Source organism: Muscardinus avellanarius (assembly GCF_963383645.1).
Source record: "Muscardinus avellanarius genome assembly, chromosome: 1".
Classification (NCBI taxonomy): Eukaryota; Metazoa; Chordata; class Mammalia; order Rodentia; family Gliridae; genus Muscardinus; species Muscardinus avellanarius.
The window spans coordinates 206,006,538-206,030,118 of record NC_137786.1 but is presented as its reverse complement, the minus strand read 5'-3'; the positions used below and the strand labels follow the sequence as shown (position 1 = coordinate 206,030,118).

Sequence of the window (23,581 nt, the reverse complement as noted above, 5' to 3'; positions counted from 1 at the left end):
AATCATGAATACATGTAAAGATTTATTTATAAAAATTTTCATCTCATGGCCAAAGTTGGAATCAAACCCCTAAATAGGCAACAATAGAGATTTGATAAAATCTAGTTGTGTCAATGCAATGGGATATAACAGAATTAAATGTTACAAAAGATGTAGAAAGATATTTAAATACATTACTGATCTATTATTAAAGATAAGAAATTTTAAAACAACACACACAATAGGATACCACTAAAAATATACACCTAGAAATGAAAGATGAGAATAACGTACATGGAAGTATCAATAGTGGGTATTACTGGGTCATTGGATTTTCTTCCTTTTGTATATGCATATTCAAAATTTTTCCATTAGGCATGATTTGTTAAGAATTTAATGTACTACACTTGGCAGGCCCTATAGATAGTGTTTTCTTAGAAACATTTTATTATATACTATTGGCCTGAGTTCAGTTTTTAAACTCTTAGAGATTTTGTGGACTTCATCTCATTAAAAATACTTTGTGGAACAAAAGACCTCCATACAAACACACTACAACTTCCCTCTAATAAAATTCAAACAAAGACTTTTACCAGTCGTTTCTGGAAGTGTGTGCCCAAACGTTTTTAGTAAAGAATGTTTTTAAACAGTACATGGGTTTTCTGACAAGGGCCTGGATTATAAGGAAAGATTTATTTCCTAGGGAGGAAATCACCCCTCGTGTCTTTTTTAAACCAGTGGCTAAAACTTAATGAAGTTGCTTTCTTTCTTATACATTTTAGTGCATTATAGTCTTATAGTCTCACATCATAATGTAGTAAATAGTGAGAATGACCTACTTACACACAGCACTTGGTGAGTTTCCCTGGCTCCTCCCTCTCCCTCCTTTCCCATACATGATATTGACATGGTCATTGGTATTCTCACACAGGTACATGGTGTCTGTGAGAGTGTTTCCTTGGTTAATTCTTGCTCTCCTCCGCCCTCCCCTAGACCACCTCCCTCACTCCACTGGGGTCTCTGCTCCATTACCTAAAGTCCCTCTGGTAGCCCGATTACTCCCTCGCTTCCACTTATGAGGCAAAGCATAATGACCCTTCACTTTCTGTGACTGGCTAATCTCACTTAATGTTCTCTGGGTCCATCCATTTTCTTGCAAATGACATTATTTTGTTTTTCTTTCTTGTTGAGTAGAATTCCATTGTGTGCATACCCCATAGTTTAGTAATCCACTCATCTGTTGATGGATGCCTAGTTTGCTTTCGTAATCTGGCTATTGTGAATTGTGCTGCTATAAACACGGATATGCAAGCTGGGCATGGTAGTGCACACTTGTAATCCCAGTATTTGGGAGGCTGAGACGGGAGGATGATGGTTCACAGACAGCCTCAGATACTTGGTGAGGCCCTTTGCAACTCAGTAAGACCCTGTTTCAAAATAAAGAATAAAAAAAAAAATAGGGTTAGGGGTGTAGCTCAATGGTAAAATGTCCCCGGGTTCCACCCCCAGTACCTACCACAAAGACAAAACAAAATAAAACATGGATATGCATATATCACCATAACCATTCTGATTTCAGTCCCTTTGGAAAGATACCCAGGAGTGGTATAGCTGGATCACACAGTGGATCCATTCCCAGTTTTCATATAATTGCTTTTGTAAGGCTGTTATAAAATTTCTGAGAAACATTCTTATCTGTTGTTGCTCTTTTTCTTGAAGGCACTCTCTAAGGCTGCAGCTGCCATGACCTCTTGGGTTTTGAGACTGCTTCCTAGGAATGCTCGTTCCTTGGCTACATCATCCAAGAACCAGAGCACTGAAGATTTCTGTCGACAGCAGGAGGCCTATGGGTACTTCTTACCCATCCAGACAAGGTGGCAGGACAATGACCAGTACGGCCATGTGAACAACGTCGTGTACTACAGCTACTTTGACACTCTTATCAACCACTACCTCATCAGGTAGGCGTGGGTTCTGCAGCCCTGGAGCCTCACTTTGACCCTCTTGCATGCCCTTGGTTGGGAGTCTGAGTAGAGCATTTGGGCTAGCGTCTTCCTTGGTTAGCCCATCTCTTCTTTCAAGTGAATGACACTTCGGTATACTCCAGAGAAGGGAAGGACCGACATGTGAGTGGGGAATGTGTCCCCTGGCCCTCCTGAGGTCTCAGGTGTTCACATACTGTGGTTCTTTGCACTAAATTGTTTGTCTGCAAATGTGCAGGCTTTGCATCTCAAATAAGCACCTACAAAACAAACCACATAATGTTCAGGCTCTGGGCAACTTGAGCAGATATTAACATCAACCCTCAAGGCCTTTTTGTCAGAAAAACAGCTGCTTCCTTCACAGAGGGGACCGAGGGGGGAGGGGAGAGAGGGAAGATGTAAAGATGTTTATTATATCCTCCGAACACCGTGGTGATGCGCTTGCCATCTGATCTTTGTGTTTCCAAATTGGTTAGTATATATTTGGTTAATTTAATTCTCTATACGAAAGGCTGAGTCCTGCAGAGAGATTTGCATAAATACTGGCTTTTCATTAGCCGTGCTGTTTTGATCAAATTGTTTAACCTTATTGAGGCTTCCATAAAAATAACTCACATTTATTGAGAACTTTGTTACTGCCACTGTGAAACATTGCACACAGAATTTCTTACTTAATCCTAGGGTAACTCTGTGAGAGAGAGGCAGAGACCGGCAGTGCTCTTGGCCTGCCCACTTTGGGGTACTCTGGCCTGGCTGGCAACTGCCAAAGGACTTTCTCTGGCCATCAGAGACCCTTAGGAAGGCAGACAGAAGTGCAGAGGAGTCAATGCCCTCCTAGAAGCCACCTTGAACCTGATGGGAGTTGGCGTGTAAATACCCCAGCTTCTTCTCCTCTCGGGGGAGATAACTCTTACATGCATACTTTATCCAGGCTCCCAGGATTCCCTGTTGGGATTAAACTCCAGTTAGAAATAAAATTTACATAACATGAAGTCCAATGTTATAATCACTTAAATTATACAATTCAGTCATTTTTAGTATATTCAATGTTGCGCAATCATCTATCAAATTCCAGCATATCAGACAGATATGATGACACATGCCTGTAATCTTGCTTGTAATTCCAATACTAGTACTTGGGAAGATAAGATAGAAGATTGTAGGTTCAAGACCAGCCTCAGCAATTGAGTGGGACTCTCAGCAACCTGGCGAGATTCTGTTTCAGATGAAATGAAATGAATGAATGAATGAATAGATAAATAAATAAAGTTGAAGCTGCAGCTCAGAGGTAGATGTCTCTGGGTTTAGTCCTCAGTACAAAAAATTAAAAAATAAAATTCCAGAATATCTTTATCACCCCCAATGAGAAGCCACATTCCTATTAGCAGCCACTTTCAAGTTCCGTCTTTGCCCATCCCCTAGCAACCATTCATCTGCTTTCTGTCTCTATGGATTTGCCTCTTCCAGACATCTCATATAAATGGAATTATACCATTCGTGATCTTTGGTGTCTGGATTCTTTCATTTGGCAAGATGTTTTCAAGGTTCATCTGTATTATAGCATGTACTGGTACTTTATTCCTCTATGTGGCTGAATACTATTTCCATGCTGTGAATAGGCCCCATTTTCCTTGCTCATTCATCAGATGATAGATATTTGTACTTTTGGTTATTATGAATAATACTACTTTGAGCATTTTGTATATACGTTTTAGTGTAGACACCTTTTTTCGTGTGTGTGTATGTGTGGTACTGGGAATTGAACCCAAGGGCAATCTATGAACTATACTCTTAGTCCTATTTTTTATTCTTTATTTTGAAACAAGGTCTTGCTGAGTTGTAGAGGGCCTCACTAAGTAGCTGAGGCTGGCTGTGTACCTGCAATCCTCCTGTCTCAGCCTCCCAAGTACTAGTACTAGAATTACAAGCATGTACCATCATGCCTGGCAGTGTGGACATCTTTTTAATTCTTTTGGGTATATACCTAAAATAGAATTGCTGGGTCATATGGTAACACTATGTTTTAACTATTTGAGGAAACATCAAACTGTTTTCCATAGTGGCTGTGGCATTTATATTTTAGTATACAAGTGTTCCAGTCTCCCCACATCCTTACCAACTCTTGTTCTGTCTTTTTGATTATAGCCATCCTATTGTGTGTGAAATAGTATTACATTTTGTTTTGATTTACATATGCCTAGTGAGTAATGATGTCACTCATCTTTCTTCTGTTTATTGGCCTCTGGGTGCATCTTTCTTGGGAAAAACCTCTACTCTTATCTTCTGCCCACTTTATAATTGAGTTGTTTTTAATTTTTGAGTTTTGAGAATTCTTTAAATATTGTGAGTACTCGCTTCAGCTACATGATTCGCAGTACTTTCACCCATCCTGTGAATTGTCTTTTCATTATCTTGCTGGCCTCCTCTGATAAAAGTTTTAATTTGGTGACAGAGTGGTAACTGTGTGTGTGTGTGTGTGTGTGTGTGTGTGTGTGTGTGTGTGTGTGGTACTGGGGATGGAACCCAGGGGCATTCTACCTCCGAGCTACACCCCCGGACCTATTTTTTATTCTTTTTATTTTTTGAAACAGAGTCTCACTGAGTTGCAAAGGGCCTCGCTAAGTAGCTGAGGCTTTCTACAAACCACAGTCCTCCAGTCTTCTAGTCTCCATCTCCCTAATGCTGGGATTACAAGCAGGTGCTACCACACGTGGCCAGAGTGGTAACAAACGCTGTGTTGCTTACTTGCCATTTATGTCCCCTTTGGATTCCAAACAAAAGCTTAATTAAAAAAAATACAGAAGGAAACAGGACAAAACAAAAACAACAACAAAAACCACCTTAGTGTTCTCACTCAGATTTGCTAAGTGAGGGAATTTAGATTTCTTCTCTTCTCAGAAGGGTGTGCTCATGCTAGTAATCCCAGCCTTTGGGAGGTAGAGACCTGAAGATCGAGGTTTGTGGACAGTCTCAGCTACTTGGCAAGGCCCTTTGCAACTCAGTGAGACCCTGTTTCAAAAAATAAACAGACTAGCCGGGCGTGGTGGTGCACGCTTGTAATCCCCGCGCTTGGGAGGCAGAGACAGGAGGATTGCACAGGTTCCAAGCCAGCCGCGCTGGCTTAATAGACCCTGTTTCCAAATAAAAAGTATAAAACTAGGTCTGGGAGTGTAACCAGGAGGTAGAAGGGCTTCCAGGAGCCCCAGTACCACCAAAAAAAGTAAATAAATAAACAGACTAAAAAATAGGACTGGGGGTGTAGCTCAGAGGTACTGAAAGGACAAAGTTTGACCACACCAGAGACCACCTTGTAACCAAGAGATTTATTGGAGGGGCCGGTATGAAAGGAAGAAAGAGAGAGAGAAAGAGAGAGAGAGGCAGAGAGACAGAGGGGGAGAGAAAGAAAGAAGAATCCAGGAAGAGAAGGAGCATGTGCTGGGATCAGTGTTAATATAGGGGCTTGGGGTTACAGCTTGGGGGCTAATAGGCTAGGAGAAATGCCCTTTGAACTAATTGGCTAGAGTCCTATGGGAGGGGGTCGGGCGGCCAGGTAATTGGCTTGGGGTCAGCGGGGAATGTCTCTTTCACTCATTGGCCAAGGGCACCAGGAGGGGGCAGGTCTCCCAGGTAAGTGACCAGGTACGGTCAGAGGGGGATGGTAGCTTAACTGGTCAGACCAGGGCCTTTCAGAAGACTTAGCTTATGGGGGGGATCTGAAATAAGAACCTAATTCATCTAACAGGGGTACAATGCCCCTGGGTTCCATCCCCACTACCAAAAAAAAAAAAAAAAAAAAGGTGTGCACAGAAGAGCTTTTACATTAGCTTGCCTGTTTCTGTCTTGTGTGCTATATCATCCTGAATATTCACATTACTGTTATTTTCTGTGTGTCACTTGGTCCTTCTGAAGCCAATCACACTTGCTTACTTATGAATCATATGCTGTCTTTTTCATCCCTCATTTTAGTTTTAGGATGAATGCATGCTTCATGTTTTTAAATCCAGCTGGGCATGGTGGCGCACGCTTGTAATCCCAGCATTTGAAAGGCTAAGATTGGAGGATTGTGGTTTGCAGACAGCCTCAGCTACTTAGTGAGGCCCTCCGCAACTTAGTGAGACCCTGTCTCAAAGAATAAAAAATAGGACAGTGGGTAGCTTGGAGGTTGTATGCCCCTGGGTTCCATCCTCAGACCCGCCCCCCCCAAAAAAAATAAATAAATAAAATAAAAATCCACAGCAAATGGTAAAAACAGTTTGAGGATATTTGTCCTTTCCCATCGTTGTCATGTAGGTACACTTAATGGTAAAATTTCCAATGTGCTCAGTGCTGTGCACTCTTTCTGGGAAGGGTCAGCCTCGGACCTTCTTTGGGTTGATGTCTGAGTCACCTCGACACAATTGGGACCTAGCATTGTTTGGCTTTTGTGACTTTTGAATGTCTTCTATTTAAGAAGGGTCTCCTGGAACAACCACGTGCAGGTGGTAGTGGCTGAGTCCTTTATCCAACAGAGATTGTGTCCGTGTGGTCCTAATACATCATAACTTGTTCAATGGAAGGTCTACTTCTGCTAGTTTCAGGAATGGGCAGGGGTTGGCAGCTTGTAAAGAAATCCTGCTTGAATAATGTTCTGTCTTGGGCAGAAGTCTTTAGGTGACATAGACTCTCAAGATGCCCTAGGACTCTCATGATTTTGTCAAGAAGGTGGATTTACCTTTAATATTTCCTCAGAATAGGCTGCTCAGATCAGGCGAGGAGGGCGGGCTGCTCAGTCTTCTGGTGCAGGGCAGGGGAGGACAAGGGCTGCCAGGCCCGGGCTGCACTATACATTCGTTTCTTCTGATTTCCCTGGGTGGTCAGTGCTGTACTGGAGCCAAACACCCACGAGCTGTCCAGCAACATTCTGGCCTAGAACATTCCTTCTCAAGGGTGGGTTTCTCCAGGAGAGGGGTCTGGGGAGTTGTGGGGGGCTTGCTGGGGATGGTGAAACCGACAGTGGAACAGGCCGCAGCCTGCCCCGAGTTCCCATCACTTTGACACATGGAAGGGGTTAATTCATTCTCGAATAGTTTATCGCTCATCAATTGTAATTAAATATGTTTATATTAAATTATGTTCTGTAATTAATGTAAAATCCTTTAGCCTATGCTGTTATTAGAACCAGATGCTGAAGTACCAACAATATTTCAACATGACTGTGCTGCCTCGCCAGCTGTCTAACTGTAATTACTTTAATCTCAGCTTGTTATCTAATTATCACCTTTGTAAAGGGAAAAGTACTCTCTAATGCTTACTGATTGTTTCAGATGATGATGAAGAGCGGGGAACAGCTGTCAGAGATCGTGGGCCCTGCTTATCACAGCGAAGGAACTTATCCTGAAGTGTATTCAGGGCCAAACTGCGGAGGAAAGACGTGCCAGGCGGGAGCTGGGGCTGGCCAGCAAGGGGACACAGGTGGCTTCTGGTTCAGGGTGTGGCCTGTGGATAAACTGGCAGGTGACACCTGCCTCCTCCAGCAACCCCGGGGGTGAGATTCTTAATGGGTCTGAGACTCAGTGGCCTCATCTTTAACAAGGAGCCAGTGACCATGCTGGGTTAAGTGAGATAAGACCCCTCAGGCCCTTTGCACAGTGCTTGACAAAACGCACATACTTAGTAAATGTTAATTAGTCTTCTTCCTTAAAAAAAAAAAGCTGTGTATATTGGTTTTCTCCATCGTTTCAGCCTTGATAGACAAATCTGAAACAAATAAAATGAGTATCCAGATGCCAGCAACTTGACATTGTCAGTTTGTTTTCCAAATTATGTAAAGTTCTATTCTTGGGGGACTAAGAATTACCTCTTTGCATTGCTTATTCAAAAAGAATTCACTAGGAGCCTGGCACAGGTGGCCCATTCCTATAATCTTAGGAAGCTGAGACTGGAGGATTGCAGGTTCGAGGATAGCCTCAGTAAACATAGTGAGACTCTCAGAAACTTAATCAGATCCATTTTCCAAAGAAAGAGTAAAATCGGTCTAGGGGTGTAGTTTGGAGGAAGATCACCGAGGGGATTCAGGTCAGTAATAAAGTGCTGCCTAACTTGTATGAAGCCCTGGGTTCAATCCCTAGCACCACCAAGAAGAAAAGTTCATCAAACCAGCCAAGAGAATACATAAGAGTCATCAGGGACACTCTTCTGGAATATTCTCTAGGATTACATGTCTGCATTTGCATGTCAGCTCTTATGTGGTAACTAGTTTGCTCTTAAATAATCCTTAAAGTGGATTTCCTTAGGCTGTCTATTGGGCGTTCACTATCCCCTCACAAAGGGCCTCTCAAGGGCTGTGCTGGTCAAAGGGGAGTTGCACCAGCTCTCTTTGTCATGCAAATAGCAGGAGCAACCAGAGAAAGACCTGCCAGTGAGAGGGCGGGGCTAGGGAGAGAGGACCTAGCCTTGGAGAAAGTCAGAGCTCTGGGAGAGAGCTTACTGGGGTTAGGCTAAGCTGCTAGGTCTGAGACTAGGGAAGAACTGTCCTTAGCAACCAAGTAGTCCGAATTCAGTCCTGTAGAGGGCAGGAAGTAGGAGGCCTCTTTTAAAGGCAGACTTCTCATCTTAGATAATACAAAGAAAGGAAAGAATAGGAGACAAGAAAATAAGAAAAGAAATAGGAAAGCACAGCTCAAAGAGCCCTGTAGCGAGATAAGAGAGAAGAGAGGAGGCCTGAGAGCAGAGGGAAGGGTGTTGGCTCAGGTCAGAGATGCTTCAGTTCTCAGGCGTGACAATTAAGTATAATGTTTGCAAAACACATAAATGATCAGCAAACTATAGACTTTATCATCAGGGAGGACAAAGTTAGGGAAATGTGTCAAGACTGGACAACCAGGATGCTGAGAAGGAAGCAGTGGAAGTCTTGAGAGAAACTTTTCTAACAAATATAGTTGCAGACATATGGAGGGTGGCACTTGGGATCTAGTCTGGAAAGTAGAAACCTCTCCAGGTCTCTTAAACAGAAGGAATTTAACTCAGGGATTTGGTGACATGCGTGTTAGAAAGACTTACAGAGCAGAAACAGGAAAATAATATAGGATTAGCATTTCAGAAAATGTTCTTATATTTAGTGCTGGGAAACAGCCCAGAAAAAAGTAAGATTTCCAGAGCCCAGGACAATGATGAAGGAAGCCCTGTGCCGAACCCTAGAGGAAGACTGTGTGGTGCTGGGAACAAGGAGAGGATGCTAGGTGCTGGGGCTGGGTAGAGGAAGGGGTTATGAGCGGCTGGAAGAACTGGACCCAGAGCTGACAGCTGCCAGAACCAGAAGAGGAAGGAGTCCTTTGCTCCCCTCCTCCTGCCTTCGGAACTTTCCCTGATGCCTCCCCAAGCTAGAGCCACATCAGTAGCCAGAGAGCAAGGGCGCTGATGGGATGTTAGCGCCCTGGAAATCAAAGCAGGGTGGGACGTCTCTGACAGCAAGAGCCAGGCCCCTGCGTGTGTCTCCTCCCACCTCTGCTCTGGCATTTTGGAAGGAGGCTGAGTAAGTTAAGTAGGCTGTTACTGATTTAGTTAAGATCTGCTTGTTTTGTGGTCTTCCGAGTGAAAAGCAAGGATTAAGTCTACATTTTTTCCCGCTTGATAGCCAAGAGCAAACAAATAAAGCAAGTCTGCTTTATTTTACCTGTAGGAAGCAACACCGCGTAGCAGTTGGAGAGCACGGGATGGGATCAGCCAGGCACATCTTGGTTCCCTACTCTGCCATTCATTCATCCTCTGCTTCAATTTCCTCATTTGTTTGAAAGACTGAATAAGACTCTTCCCTTGTGAGATTTTGGGGTTCATGTCTTTATAGCATCTGTCACACAGTAAACAATCAGAGAAGTGACTATTACACAGGTACTTTGGTTTGAAACCTTTGATTTGTCCTGGGAAGGTTTCCTGTTGGTCCTGGGTGTGGTGAAGTAGAGGTGATGGGACCCTAAAGAGGTAGTGCCTAAGCTGGGTGTGGTGTCACAGGCCTGTACTCCCAGTACTTGGGAGGCTAAGACAGGAAAATTGCAGGTTTGAGACCAGCCTCAGCAATTTAGGCAGACTTTTAACAACCCAGAGAGACCCTGTTTCAAAAAATAAAATAAAATAAAATAAAATAAAATAAAATAAAATAAAATAAAATAAAAGCTGGGCATGGTGGCGCATACTTGTAATCCCAGCACTTGGGAGGCCAAGACAGGAGAATCACGGTTCTTGGATAGTGTCAGCTACTTAGTGAGACCCTTTGTAACTCAGTGAGACCCTGTTTCAAAATAAAGAACAAAAAAATAGGGCTAGGGAAATAGAATGCCCCTGGGTTCTATCCCCAGTACTGCAAAAATAAATAAATAAAAATTTAAAAAGGAGTTGAGGGTGTAGCTTGGAGGTAGAATACCTTTGGGTTCAATCCAAACACACACACACACACACACACACACACACACACACACACACACCGCCTACTGTGAGTCTAGTAGGTCACTGAGGTTGTTACCCAGAAGGGATTAAAGGCAGTTCTCTTCAGACCCTGAATTAGTTAGAACAAGTCATTATGAGAGGAAAATGACTCCAGAGGTGCTCCCAGGCATCATCTCTCAGGATGTGATTTCTTTCTTTTACACATACCCCAGCCATGATGGTGCCATCTACCAATGAGGTCCTCAACAGAGCCACAATGGTACCCTGGTGCCATGCCCTTGAGCCTCCAGAACATGGGCTAACTAAAACTGTTTTGCTTATAAAGTTACCCAGACTCAGGTATTTCATGGCAGTAATGAGAAATGAGGTAATAATTAACACATTCCTGTGTCAGCTACCTGGAGTCCTTAGCAAGTCTCGAGAGAGCATGAGTGGGGAGCAACAGCTGATACCGCGGCATCAGCATCACACTGTAAAGCCTTAAATTGATCACATGCAGAAGCCAGGAAACTGCCCTGGGGAAGCCAGCCTGCCCTTCAGCAAGCACCAAGGGTTTGTTTCTCTGGATTTCTAGCTACAGAGAGCCAAAGCTTGCAGACGCTGGGTGGGGCCCGCCGGCTTACCCCAGAGCCTTTAGCCTGGCCTTGTGCAGGTGGTTCCTTCTAAACATGGGCAAAGGAAAAATGGATTTTCCTGATATCAGTCCATCCGAAAGCTCTCTAGAGCTCCCATTTACTCACCACTTCCAATCCAGTCTTGTTGGAAGGAGGGTCAGTAGCCTGTTGTTAATTTAATTATTGTTGATTCACGTACAGTGCCGTAATAACCAACATTTGTGGCAGGGAGCCTGGAGCCCAGGGAGATTGTAGAATGCTTTGGCTCAAGGTGTTTAAGAGCCTTACAGTCCTCTGAACACCAGACATATGTGCTTGGGAGTCTGGGGGTGGTCAGGAAAACAAACCATTGTTCTGAGCATTTCTCTAGGTGAGGCGTGTGGGGCACAGCTCCTTGCTCAGCGTGTGCCCGCTGTGTGCTGCTCTGAGCCTCCTGGGGAAGCAGCTCAAGTGTCTTCTCCCTCCATAATCCTCCCTGACCTTCCCACATGTAGAGCTGCTGCCTTCTCTGGCCCCCTTTGCACTCAGTGAGCTACAGGACAGTGTATCCTTCATTGGAGAGTGGGACTAGTGTCCATCTCCCCCTTGTGAGCCCCCTGAGGGCAGAGCAGTACCTTATTTGTTCATATATCCTGAGTATGTTACCTTGCCTGGCACACATTTTGTCCCCAGTGAATATTCTTTGGCAGTGCTCTACAAAACAGCTCATTCTTGGACCCTGCTGGCTCACTCAGGGTCTTTCCTTTTCCAGGGGCATGAAGAAGCACTGTCTCCTGGGGTCATGTGACAGGTTTCTGTATCCCATGACAGCTGCATGTTATTGGACTCTCATACTAGGAAGCCACAAAGTAGACTTTGGGTTGAGACCTCCATTCACACCCTAGTGGGATCCGGCCGTAATGATGGCAGCACAGCGGTGGCTGGTTTAGCAGTGAGAGGAATGGAAGACAGGAGCCAGCATAGCCTGCGGTTATCTCCAGGGGAAGGCAGGGAAGGCGGTGGGTGGGGATTTTTTGTCAGGAGCGTCCAGGTACAAAGAGGGTGGCTTCAGGGACAGGGGCTCCCACCTTTCATCAAAAAACCCTCTGTTGAATGTCGCATGTGCTGAAAAGCAGTGGTTAAAGAAGGCGGTCTCCCTGGGCATGGTGGCTCGTGTCTGTGATCCTAGTACTGGGGAGGCTGGGGCCCGAGCATCAGGTTTGAGGCCAGCCCTGGTAACTTAGCAAGACACTGTTTCAAAATAAAAAACATAAAGGGCTAGGGGCATAGCTCAGATATAGAATGGCCCAGGTTCAATTCCCAATAAACAACCACCCATCTCAAGAAAAAGAGAGGGCAGCCTTTGGTGTCAGATTACTTAGGCGTTGGTCCTGATTCTACCCCTCACTGAATGTATAATCTCAGGAAAACTACTTGGTGTCTCTGTGGTCTCATAGCCTTTCTTTAAAGTACAGCTAGTAATAGAACTACCTTAGGGGCTGTTATGAGGTCTCCAGTACTTAGAAGAGGTGGCATCATATGCTCAGTGGATGTTAGTTATTAATAGGCACTTTTTTGTGTGTGGCAATGGGGATTGAACCCCAGAGTGCTCTACCACTGAGGTATATCCCAGATTTGTTTTATTTATTTTTTTTATTTTGAAACAGGATCTTGCTAAATTGCCAGGACACGCTTTGACCTTATGATCCTCTTATCTAAGTCTCCCAAGTAATGAGATTAAAGGTGTATGCCACTGTTCCCAGCTTATTACTAGGCACTTAATAAACCCCTACAAAAGGATTTTTAACAGTGACTTTTTATAAGCCAGTACTTCTATCTGTGGTTTTTCTTTGGAGGGGGGTTCTAGAGATTAAATCCAGGGACTTCCAAGTTATACCCCTGAGACATTTTACTTCCAAGTTATATCTCCAGCTCTATTTTTTTTTAATTTGGAAACAGGGTCTTGCTAAGTTGTGGAGGGCCTTGCTAAGTTGCTGGAGCTTACCTTGAACCTGCCATGTTCATATCTCAGCCTCCTAGGCACTGGGAGTTCAGGGTGCACCACCATACCCAGCTTAACTTTGCTTATTATTATTGAAACGGGGTTTTCTTCTGAGCCCCCCAAGATGAAAAGGGGGTTTCCTGAGAAGAAGCCTGGAGTTTCATCATAGATGAAACGGAGTTTCTTGAGAAGAAACTCGGCATTTCCTTACAGGGTTCCAGAACACCACTCTGGCTGTTGGGTCTCTGATGTCCAGTAGCTGCCTTTAGGTCACTACCTGAGTGTCACCCGAGCCAAGTGCCGTCAGTTGCAAACTACTTTCTCCCAGAGTCTACGCGATCTGCCAGAAAAGGGGCCCTGGTCAGCCTTGATGTCCAGCAGAGGCCTTCAGGTCCCTACCCAAGAGCATCCTGGGCCACATGCCATTAGTTGCACTCTGCCTTCTCTCAGGGCTAACAGAACCTGTGAGAGAGAGAACAGCTTCCCAAAAGGGGAGGGGGTCCCGAGAGGGAAAAGCCCAACTTGCTGGCTGACAAGGGCCTTTGCCCGACGTCTGCTAGTCCTCTTTTTGGTTAGGTTGACTTTGAGATCCCAGGAATTCTGGGAAGCAGCTCTCAGAATTTGCATAGGGTATTTGCAAGTCCTTTGAAGAGTCTCCTCTCAGTAAGTGTCAGACTTGCTCTGGTGGAGGCTCCTGGGTTTGTTGATTAGTAAACTGATGGCTTTGTGAAGCTCTGGTCCTTCTTATTTCTGAGCCTTTGGAATTTCAGATATTCATCGCCCCTCAGGAAACTCAGGAAATTAACTTTTTCTACCCAGGCCTTTTCCCTATCTATCTCTCAGGCCTATTTCCTTTCTATCTCCTCATTATGTTTTTAGAACAATAAACACCTTTATTACCTGAGCTAAGACAGGAGGGAGTAAGACTTATTTGCCTTTCTGGGCCTTGGTTTCCTCACATAGAACTCCAGCTCCTTGCCCTGTAGGGCACAGCTTTCTGCTCGACCACACTGTCCTGGTCTTGATGCAACGCAGGCACAAAGCTTGCCCAGATGGAACTGCTCCTCCAGGAGACTGCTGATGTGGGCATTCTTTTCCTGTCATCGTACTTCTTTTGAATCTTCTTTGATTGTTTTTATTTAAAATCTCTTCCTTCTCCATCTTGCATCCCAGGGGCAGTGCAAGTGGTACTCATACCACTGTCAGGATGGGGCGCTATCAACGAGCACGGTACAGATCTCCACCAGCGTCTTGATGCGGACCAGCTCATTATTGTACACGTAGACAACACCAATGATCCTTGTTTTGCGAGTACAACACTCAGAACCCCAGGAGAAGTTGCCCACATCCAGTGTCAGGGCCCAGTACTTCTTGTGGCGTCCTCACACTCGAGCTATGTATATGCAGTGGTGGCCAATCTTATGAGCCCAGCTCATACTTCAGCTTCTTGTGGTAGGGCTTTCTCTTGCCCCCAGTCTTGTGGCGTTTGGGCCAGTAGTCCCGAGAGATGCCCATCACTTGGCGCCAGCTGAAAAGAGCTACTTATATTTTAAAAGTAAAATACAAGCTGGGTGTGGTGGCTCAGGCTTGTAATCACAGTCCCTGGGAGGCTGAGACAGGAGGATCATAGGTTCAAAGCCAGCCTCAGCTACTTAGTGAGGCTCTCAGCAAGACTGTTTCCAAATAAAATATAAAATAGGTCTGGAGGTGTTGCCTGGAGGTAGAAGGTCTATCCCCAGTACCAAAAAGAGAGAAAAAAAATACAATCTTTTTAAACTGAACTGGAAATGCAGTGCCAACCAAATATGCTGCACTTAAATCTTTTTTGCTAAGAATAGAAAAAGAAGAGACTAGAAAATAAGAGAAAAGACAAAACTGTCCAACTGCTTGTACCACAATTAAGCATGACATTACTGTTCCTGGCACCCAAGAAAATGGGGGATGAGCATCAGAGTTCTTGTTATCTGATCAAAAGAAGACATATTATTTCTTCTAAAGAAAGACATTGTTTTTTTCTTATTTTAAATTCTAAAAGGAATGTAGAGGAAATTTACCAGAGTCTGAAGTAGTAAAACTTGACAAATATTAGGAGCCTGGAAATAGGTTTTGTTTGGGGCCTGATCAGCCCCTGGCACATGTGAACACTCAATAGATGGATAAAGAATGGGAGCCAGCTGTGGTGGCGCATGCCTCTAATCCCAGTCCTTGGAAGGCTGAGACAAGAGGATCACAGGTTTGAGACCAGCCTCAGCAACTTACGGAGACTCTTGGCAACCTAATAAGACCCTGTTTCAAAACAACAACAACAACAACAACAACAAATTAAAAGGAGATTACTCTTCATCGGCACGTTTTCATCTTGAGACTTGAGGTAACATCTGGATATCTTGCCAGTCTGAAGGCCTCAGTTAAAATATTATGATCTCTCTTCATGAGTCCAAGGAAATGTCATTATAAGTAAAGTAATCCCTTTTGCGGTATGTTCTGTAACCCACAGGCTCGGAAATATGGGGATACAGTATGCCTCGGAAGTGGGGACTGTCAGATTAATACATTGTTTGAAAATTGGGGCCAAGGTCACCACACACACACACACACACACACACACACACACACACACACCCGACAGAATGGGGAGTGTTTTCAGTAGCAATTTTTGTGTGTGTGTGTGGTTCTGGGGATGGAAGCCAGGGGCATTCTACCTCTGAGCTACACCCCAGCCCTGGTTTTTATTCTTCATTTTGAAACAGGGTCTCACTGAGTTGCAAAGGGCCTCACTCAATAGTAGCTGAGGCTGTCTGCGAACTGTGATCCTCCTGTCTCAGCCTCCCAAATGCTTGTATAACTAGTCTTCCTTCTTAGGAAACCCAGTGGCTAAAATCCAAGGTTGCGCTTCTTTCCTTTGTTCATTTACTGTTTCTCTAGCACCTGCAAGAAGCAGGTGATGCTGAGAAAATACAAAAAGACGGGATGCTGGCCCTCATCCATTCCTGTGGCTAGTCGGAAATGTGCATAATCAAATTAAAATTTAAGATGGAAAGCACACATGGGAGCATACATTGGCTTGGAAATCTTTGATTTCTGAGAACTCTTGGTTTTTAATTACTTTCAGAAACATAAACCTACCCCATTCCCAGCACTTTACAGCTCTCTGCCTTGATAATGCTTCTTTGAAGAACAGAGGATTTGGGGAGGAAATTCTGCCTTTCTGGGATTTGAAAGAGCAGGAAGACTTTACTAGTCGTGAACTCCGAGGGATGGCAGCCATCGATGGTGGGAGCTGGGTACCCATGGCCTCACTTCATTGAACTCTTATGGCTACCTGTTGTCCTCTGTGCTGTTCGCTCCACCTGATTGATAAGGAGACAGGGTTTAATGAGATGGCACTGGGAGCAAGTGCATTCCTCCGTGCTACAGAGAACTCCTGTGCGCCCTCTCTTTTTAGGCACTGACTGAGCAGGGTTTGAGGGAAGGCCCTGCCACACCTGAGTGTGACCTGGCTCTGCCCGCCACCAGTGCCTGTGCCCTTAACCCACACAAAGGCAGAAATGCTGTTTGGGTTAAAAAGATGCTAAATAGGATGAATCCAAATGGAGCCCTATAGAGACCATAAAATATCATCAGACAGGCCAGCATGGCCATAGCTTGCTCACCATCTCTGCCCCACTGAAACCTCAAAGGCCTCTGCAGTGCTATCAGTGAGGCCCAGAGACTCCACCCTCTGAAGTGCAAGGTCACATCGTTGCTAGTGACAGGTGAATGGAAGCTGGCATCTGTTGGTTGCCAGTTGTTGATGACCTTATACCTAAATTGGCATTCTGGTGGGGCTTGGAACCATGAGACCCACTGTAAGGTATCTAACATCATGAGCAGTGCTCAGAGAAGAACAGTCTAGTCATTCTGTTGCCTTTTTTTGTGTGTGGTACTTGGAATGGAACCCAGGAACATTCTACCACTGAGCTACACCGCCAGCCCTATTTTTTTATTCTTTATTTTGAAACAGAGTCTCACTGAGTTGCAAAGGGCTTCACTAAGTAGCTGAGGCTGTCGGTGAACCGCGATCCTCCTGTCTCAGCCTCCCAAATGCTGAGATTACAAGCCTGTGCTGCCACCCCTGGCTCAGTAGCAAATTTTAATAGAATCAGCATCCTGCCTGAAGCTACTAGCATAAAAGAAGCTATGCCACTGATGAGGTTCGGGCACAGCATGGGGGACAGAAGTGGCTAGGTCAGCCAGTGGTGGGGCGTTTGGGGACTTGAGGGGCAGGCAGCAGGTCTGTGTCCCAGCTTGCTCAGAATGCTGGCCCTGACGCCCCTGCCATCCTCGCTGGCTCTTCTCAGCTATCTCTTTCCTGCTCTTCCCCAACTTAACAAAGCAGAATCTTCCTGTCGCCTCCCTATGGGAGTAGGGGAGAGCCAGGTGGTCTTTCTGCGGCCCTCAGCCGGAGAGGACAGGCTCCCCGTGCTGGGTGGCCGTGATCCAGCCAGCCAGGCTGGCATCTCAGTGGCTCCATCTTTATTTCTCCCATGGAGCTGCACTGCCAGTAGCCCAGGCAGACTTCTTTTCTTCATAGGTGCGTTTTCATCTTGAGACTTAAGCTAACATCTGGATATCCCGCCAGTCTGAAGGCCTCAGTTAAAATATTATGATCTCTCTTCTTGAGTCCAAGGAAATCTCATTATAAGTAAAGTAATCCCATTTGCGGGTGTGTTCTGTAACCCACAGTCTCAGAAATATGCGGATACAGTATGCCTGGGAAGTGGGGACTGTCAGATTAATACATTGTGTGAAAATTGGGGCCGGAGGTCACCAGTCTCCTGATACACAAATCTCCCTGTGAGAATCTCATTTCACTCAGACTATCAGTTAGATTAGAGATACCCTAATTATCCCACTGAAATTAAATTACTTTATGTTAGGGTGATATAATGAACAACCATAAAGCGGATATACACAACCAATCATCTTATTAGTCACAGCAAGACCAGACCATATACTAAGAGGACCTTGCTGATCATTGTCAGCTCGTCCCTGTCACATGAAAAAGGGCGAGGGGCAGAGGGAAACTAGAGGGGCTAGCGCCGGTTCTGCCTCTGGCTCTTCTGTTTTCCCTGGATGGGTGTTAGGTTCTTGCTGTGTCCTTGGGCCACGCTGCTGGAAGCTTCTCCCCACAGGAGCTGCTGTCGGTCAGTAAGAAGGCAAGAGCGAGGCAGCGCCCGCTGCATTCCTGACCTTATCCACCCCTGCTGATAGCTGGGCCAGCCATTCATTGCCCTTTACGTCTCTGTTCCAGAAATCTTCCCAGTACCTGTCAAGTGTGTACAGAAAGACCAGCCCCTAGCAGTTAGTCTTTGTTAAAGCAATGCTAGCTGCTATCATGAATCTCAGTGACTTAACACAATACAAGTTGGTTTCTTGTTTAAATCAACCAGCTAACGCAGGTCCGTGTGCACAGAGGGGCGTGGGGTGGGGGATGCTCCTCCAGGCAGTCACTGGGAGCCCTCCTTGTACCTCTGCTCCACCAGGCTCACTTCTCAGCAGCAGCACCATTGACAGTTGGGGGAAGGATAACTCTCTGTGTGGAGGGCTGGTCTGTTCTTTGTAGGATGTTTTAACTGCATCCTTAGCAGCTAACTAATAGATGCCCATGGTGCACCCTCCCAGTGGGGACAACCCAGAATGTCTCGACACATTGCCAGATGTCCCCTGGGGCAGGGGACACAGCTGCCCCGGGTTGAGAACCACTGCTCTGAGTCAGTCTGAGAACCTCATTTCATTCAGACTGCCAGGCGGAGCCTTCTGAGTCATGGGGGTTCAGGGAAGAGCCAGGAGGACTCTGTAGGACCCTTTGGGGAAGAATTAGAGTAGCATATGGGCTTCCTTCCATCGAAGGAAGGAAGTTAAAAAGGGCGCTGGAAACCTAATCTAGATGTGTCCCCAAAAGGGAGAAGAGACAAAGTTTGCTGCACACGTAGCTGATCTCATCCAGGGATAAACCAAGGTTACCCCAGAACCTGCGGTTTGGTTCCTCCCCGTACTGGCACCCCAGGCCTCCACATCTGTTCGCTGGCTGCCATCACGGGTACCCAGCCAGGCCTGCTTTCTTGTCTCTCCACCTTCCTTTGCCTCCCTTTGGAGCGCACCTGTCCTGCTCTTCATTGAGGCAAATCCCTGATATCCAAGGAATTCAATATCCTAGCCCATGCTGATGTGGTCTTGCTATGGTGTTTATGTGCGCCCCCTTCTGGTAGCCTAATTTTAACAGAATCTACTCTGATGACTGGGCAGAGGGGAAAGGTGAGAGGCTCTGGTCACTGTACCTGTGCAAAATGGGCACGGCAGGACCATTGTAGTAGAAAATAGTTGGCAACAGCTTAAAAATTAACACCATAATCGTAGGTAGATATGTTATTAAATGATGAACATGCTGGTCGCAGTGGCACGTGCCTGTGATCCCAGTGCTTGGGAGGCTGAGACAGGAAGATCACAGGTTCGGGTCTAGCCTTGGTGACTTAGTATGACACTGTTTCAAGATAATAAAATAAAATAGAATTGTAGTGTAGCTCAGAGGTAGAGTGCTTCTGAGTTCAACCCCCTGTAATCCCCTGCCCACAAAATTAGTAAATGGAAAATAATAGAATGAGCACAATGTATTTAAAATTTTTTTTTGGTACTGAGGATTGAACCCAGAGACATTTTAACTACAAACTACACCCCAGCCCCCTTTTTATTTTTATGCTTTGAAACAGGGTCTCACTAGGTTGCTGAGTCTCACTACATTGATGAGGCTGTCCTTGTACTTCTGATCTTCCTGTCTCAGCCTCCCAAGTTCTGGGACTGTAGGCCCAGAAACAATGTGCTCTGAAGTAAGTAAGTTGCCACAAGGGCCCTTGTCTCTGAAATGCCTTCAGCCAGTTGGGTGACCAGCTGTCTTTCTCATCACTGATACACAGCACATGGGTAGTGGCCAGAGGTTACCTTTTCAATTATGGTTGTTTTTAGGAGCACACTCTTGAACTCCTCTCAGATGCAGAGGTTATATAAAGTAGGAAAAGAGGCTACCTTGTGGCTACTGGTGACCCCAGGATTGGAGTTGGCACCTTGATGCTGGTGTCTGTGTCTCTGGGTAATTTCCCAGAGAGGCGAAGGGATCTGCTGCCTGGTTTATCGACTGCCCCCGGTGACAGCATCATTCCTTAAAAGTTGTGCTAGTACGAGGTAGGACTGTAGCAGGGAAGTTTTGGTGCAGGAGGCTGGCACCCCAAATTCCTGGCTCGGCTATGTCATTGGCCTTATGATTTCAGGTGAGTGTAGTCACTGCCCAGGAAGACAAGACTTTCAACACCTGCTTTCCTCAGTGGGATTTTGGCAAAGAGCTCAGGGCCTGCCTCCAGTGTGACCTCCATGCTGCAGCCAGAGACATTTTCTGGTTGGATGGTACCACATTTCCACCCTCACCCCATCACCCCCTTCCCATGGCGTGCAATTCTCATTTCAAATAATATGACAAAACTCCTTGGCATGTTGTCCAAGTCCTGCAGGGACTGGCTCTTCTTCAGTCTCCCGGGCTTGCTAAGCCTCATGAATCCAAGCCTTGTTTCTAGCCCTCACTGCACCCCTGCCCTGCAGTGTTTGCCCACACTGTGCCCTCTGCTTCCAGCATGTTCCCTTCTCTCTCCAGTTGGTTGGCTCTTACCACTTAATTCTCAGCTCGAGGGCCACTTCCTGGGCTGCCTTCCAGATGCTCTGTCCAGGTCTAATCATCTCCTGGGCTCCTTTGGGACGTCCCAAGTACAGCGTTATTAGAAGTGCAGTTTTGCATTCCCTGCATTATCTAAATACCCCCTGTTTCCAGGACCTGATTGTACACACCACAAGAATGAGACTGGCAGTCCTGCTGGCCAGGGCCTGGCATAGTGCCTGGCACGTAGTAGGTGCTAATACATTTTTCTTGCATGAGTAAATGTGTCATTTGAGCTGTTTGGAAATACTGGTCTGAAATCCAGCCTGTTTGGTTCATTGCAAACCTGCCAACAAATTGGAAATATGATCCCCATAGTGTCTAAGAGAGGCTGGAGAAAGCAGAGGTGGCCCAGGAAACAGGGAAGTATACAGTGTATCTTTATCAACTTGACTTCATCTTTTCTACTGGCAATCTTGCTGCAGCCTGGAAACCCTATAGCCTTTCAGAGCTTTTTACTAAAAACGCAGGCACCTTGGCAATCCATTTGTAGCGCGACTGTGGTAAAAAGCACAGCTTGCAGGTAAATAGCCTGGGTTGGAGGAAGAGAAGACACTAATTGTGTGGCAGAGACTCCGGTGCTCCACGGGGAAGGAATGGGGGCCAGTACCTGGTAGAGCGTAGATGTGAAAGTCGGAGGACGGCTCAGCAGCCCCTCGAGAGCCGCAACCTCTTATGATTCATGGCATGTGGCACCTCTCAGCGCCGAACAGAGTGAGGTATGAAGTCATTTCCAAAGCAGTGTCTATGAAATTCCATTACACGGGGCTTTTCAATTTAAGGGGAAAGACCTTTGCTGAAACTAATTTGCAGTTGCTTTAATCATGGAGCTCCGCGTCGCAGGCCTTCCCCGCCATGGTGGCTAGAAAGGCTGGCAGGGTTTGTACAGAGCGGCCCTCTCCCTCTGCCCCTGCCCCAGCTCCTGAATTCCTTCTGTGGTCATTGGACATCCCCTAATTTTTGTAATTTTTGAGACAGGAGGAAGATAATTATATTCATTCCTTCTGGTGCATGTAAATGTTTGGGAATCAGATCCCATTTGAAAACACTGAGTTAAATCAAAGCTACGAGAGGATGCATCGCAGGAGAGAGATGGTCCTCGGGTTGTTTCTGCTCCCCTGCCAGCCTCCCTGCCTCCCGGGGTCTTGCTCCTTGGCTCCTTTGTTCTTTTTCCCGCTGACACCACTGGGATTTTTCTCCACCTGAAGAAGGGCAACCAGGAATCACAGAAAGAAAGGAACACTTGGTTTGACGTCAGGAGATTAGGACTAATCTTTCTTATCCTGTTTATCATTTTTAATCCCTTGTGGAGTTTATTAAGCCTTTCAGGGCATCTCATTTATCAAATGATGATAGCATGTGCCCTGAAGACCCTGTGGGGTGTATGGGAAGACTGAGTGAGGAAACCTGTCAAGTCTGCTCAAAGGCCCCTGGTAGTTTGGGAGTTGGTGATACTGTTTGATTCAAGGGTCTTTATTGAAGAGCAGTTGTTTCAGCCAAAAGACCTCCTTGCTGACTGAAACTTGTCCCCATAATAAATTTCACAGCTTCTTGAAATTGCTTTGGATGGTCGCTCTGTGGCTCCTGGAATCAACTGTGAAAAAAAGATTCAGGGAAGAATCAATCAGACAGTGACTAACCCATCTTCAGTCATTCATGTTAAGCACAGGTTATCAGACAGCCATTGGTTTCCATGGAGAGAACAGGGACTGGGGCACGGGGACGGGTAAGTGTTATTGGTGGGAAGTTCTGGGTGGGGAGAATTGGGGAAGCAGGTGAGTAGTTATTTTAACAATATGGTATTCTAAGGTGTGCTCTACACACACTTGGTAAGGTAAGGCCTAAGGGTGAAGGATGATACATCAGGTCCTGGGATAAGTATTTTATTTGTTTGGTGAATATTAGCCATTCTTTCCCACCAATAGCAGCTAAACACATTTCCTCTGACTGCAAGGATGCTCCTGGCTGCTAATGTTCTTATTTTAGAAGCTCAGTACACAGGGTGACTTGTTTTCCCAGCTTCCTTTGCAGCTGGGATGCTGGTGTGAGACCCAGGCTTTGCCAGTACACCGGAGGGATTTGAATGATAAAAGAGAAAGGATGATTGCTACTGGGAGTTCTTTGAAGGGAAGGTGGGAATGGGACCCAAGGCCCAGATGGAAGTCCTGGCACAGTAGGATGAGGGACAGCCCTATGGAGTCACAGTGGAGAAGGGGGTAGTCGGCAGGGCACAGATGTGGCCTAAAATCCTCTGGTGGTAGAAGCCCAGAGTGTTCCTGTGGGCCGCTCCCCTCTGCTCCTTGAAGAGAAGACTGAGTCTTCTGCTGAGAGTGGGGTGAGACAGGCAGGGCAAGCCTGAAATTCAAGGAGAATGGAAATGCTTGAATGTTGAATGAGAAACAAGAGTACTAGTCAGGGTATTGGCCAGCCTGCCGTAACGGGCGAGTTTGGTTTCAGTCTGTGTCCTGGAGTCCTACCTGCTTCCTGGAGAGTTGGTTGCTCTCTGTGCTTTACTTTTTGTGTTAGATCATGTGTACGTGCCTGCATATACATGGAGCAGGGGGAGCAGGAGGAGCAGGAAGACTCAAGTGTCAACCCCAGCTATCAACTTACCAACTAGGTGTCCTTTGGGAAGTGAGCTAGCCTTTCGGGGCCTCCATCCCCACTCTGTGTCACAGAGCTATTGTGAAAGTTGAATTAAAGAAAGCATGCAAAGGCATGCTAGTTTTTGGCATGTAGTAAGTGTTCAGTAAATGGCAGTTACTGTTATTATTATATTTAATAAGTGCTAGCTACACATTGTACCCAGCATCATTTCTCTTCTTCCAAGAAACTTCCTTTGTTTCAGTGTATCAAAATGCCCAAA

At 45.8% G+C, this 23,581-nt stretch overlaps 1 protein-coding gene and 1 pseudogene across 2 annotated transcripts in view; one reads left to right on the top strand and one right to left on the bottom strand.

The window, feature by feature from the left end:
• Positions 1–886: 886 nt before the first annotated feature.
• The window catches only part of LOC308259519 (uncharacterized protein), a gene marked incomplete at both ends in the record, with an annotated part of 110,232 nt that continues 87,537 nt past the window's right edge, over positions 887–23,581 (top strand). The window contains 2 exons of the mRNA XM_080690563.1: positions 887–910; positions 1,699–1,940. Coding sequence (XP_080546689.1) covers positions 887–910; positions 1,699–1,940 — 266 coding nt within the window. The remainder of the gene's footprint in view (positions 911–1,698; positions 1,941–23,581) is intronic.
• Positions 13,880–14,489, bottom strand: LOC308272485 (small ribosomal subunit protein eS8-like; annotated as a pseudogene). Its single transcript has one exon. The product of its transcript is annotated as a small ribosomal subunit protein eS8-like (transcript).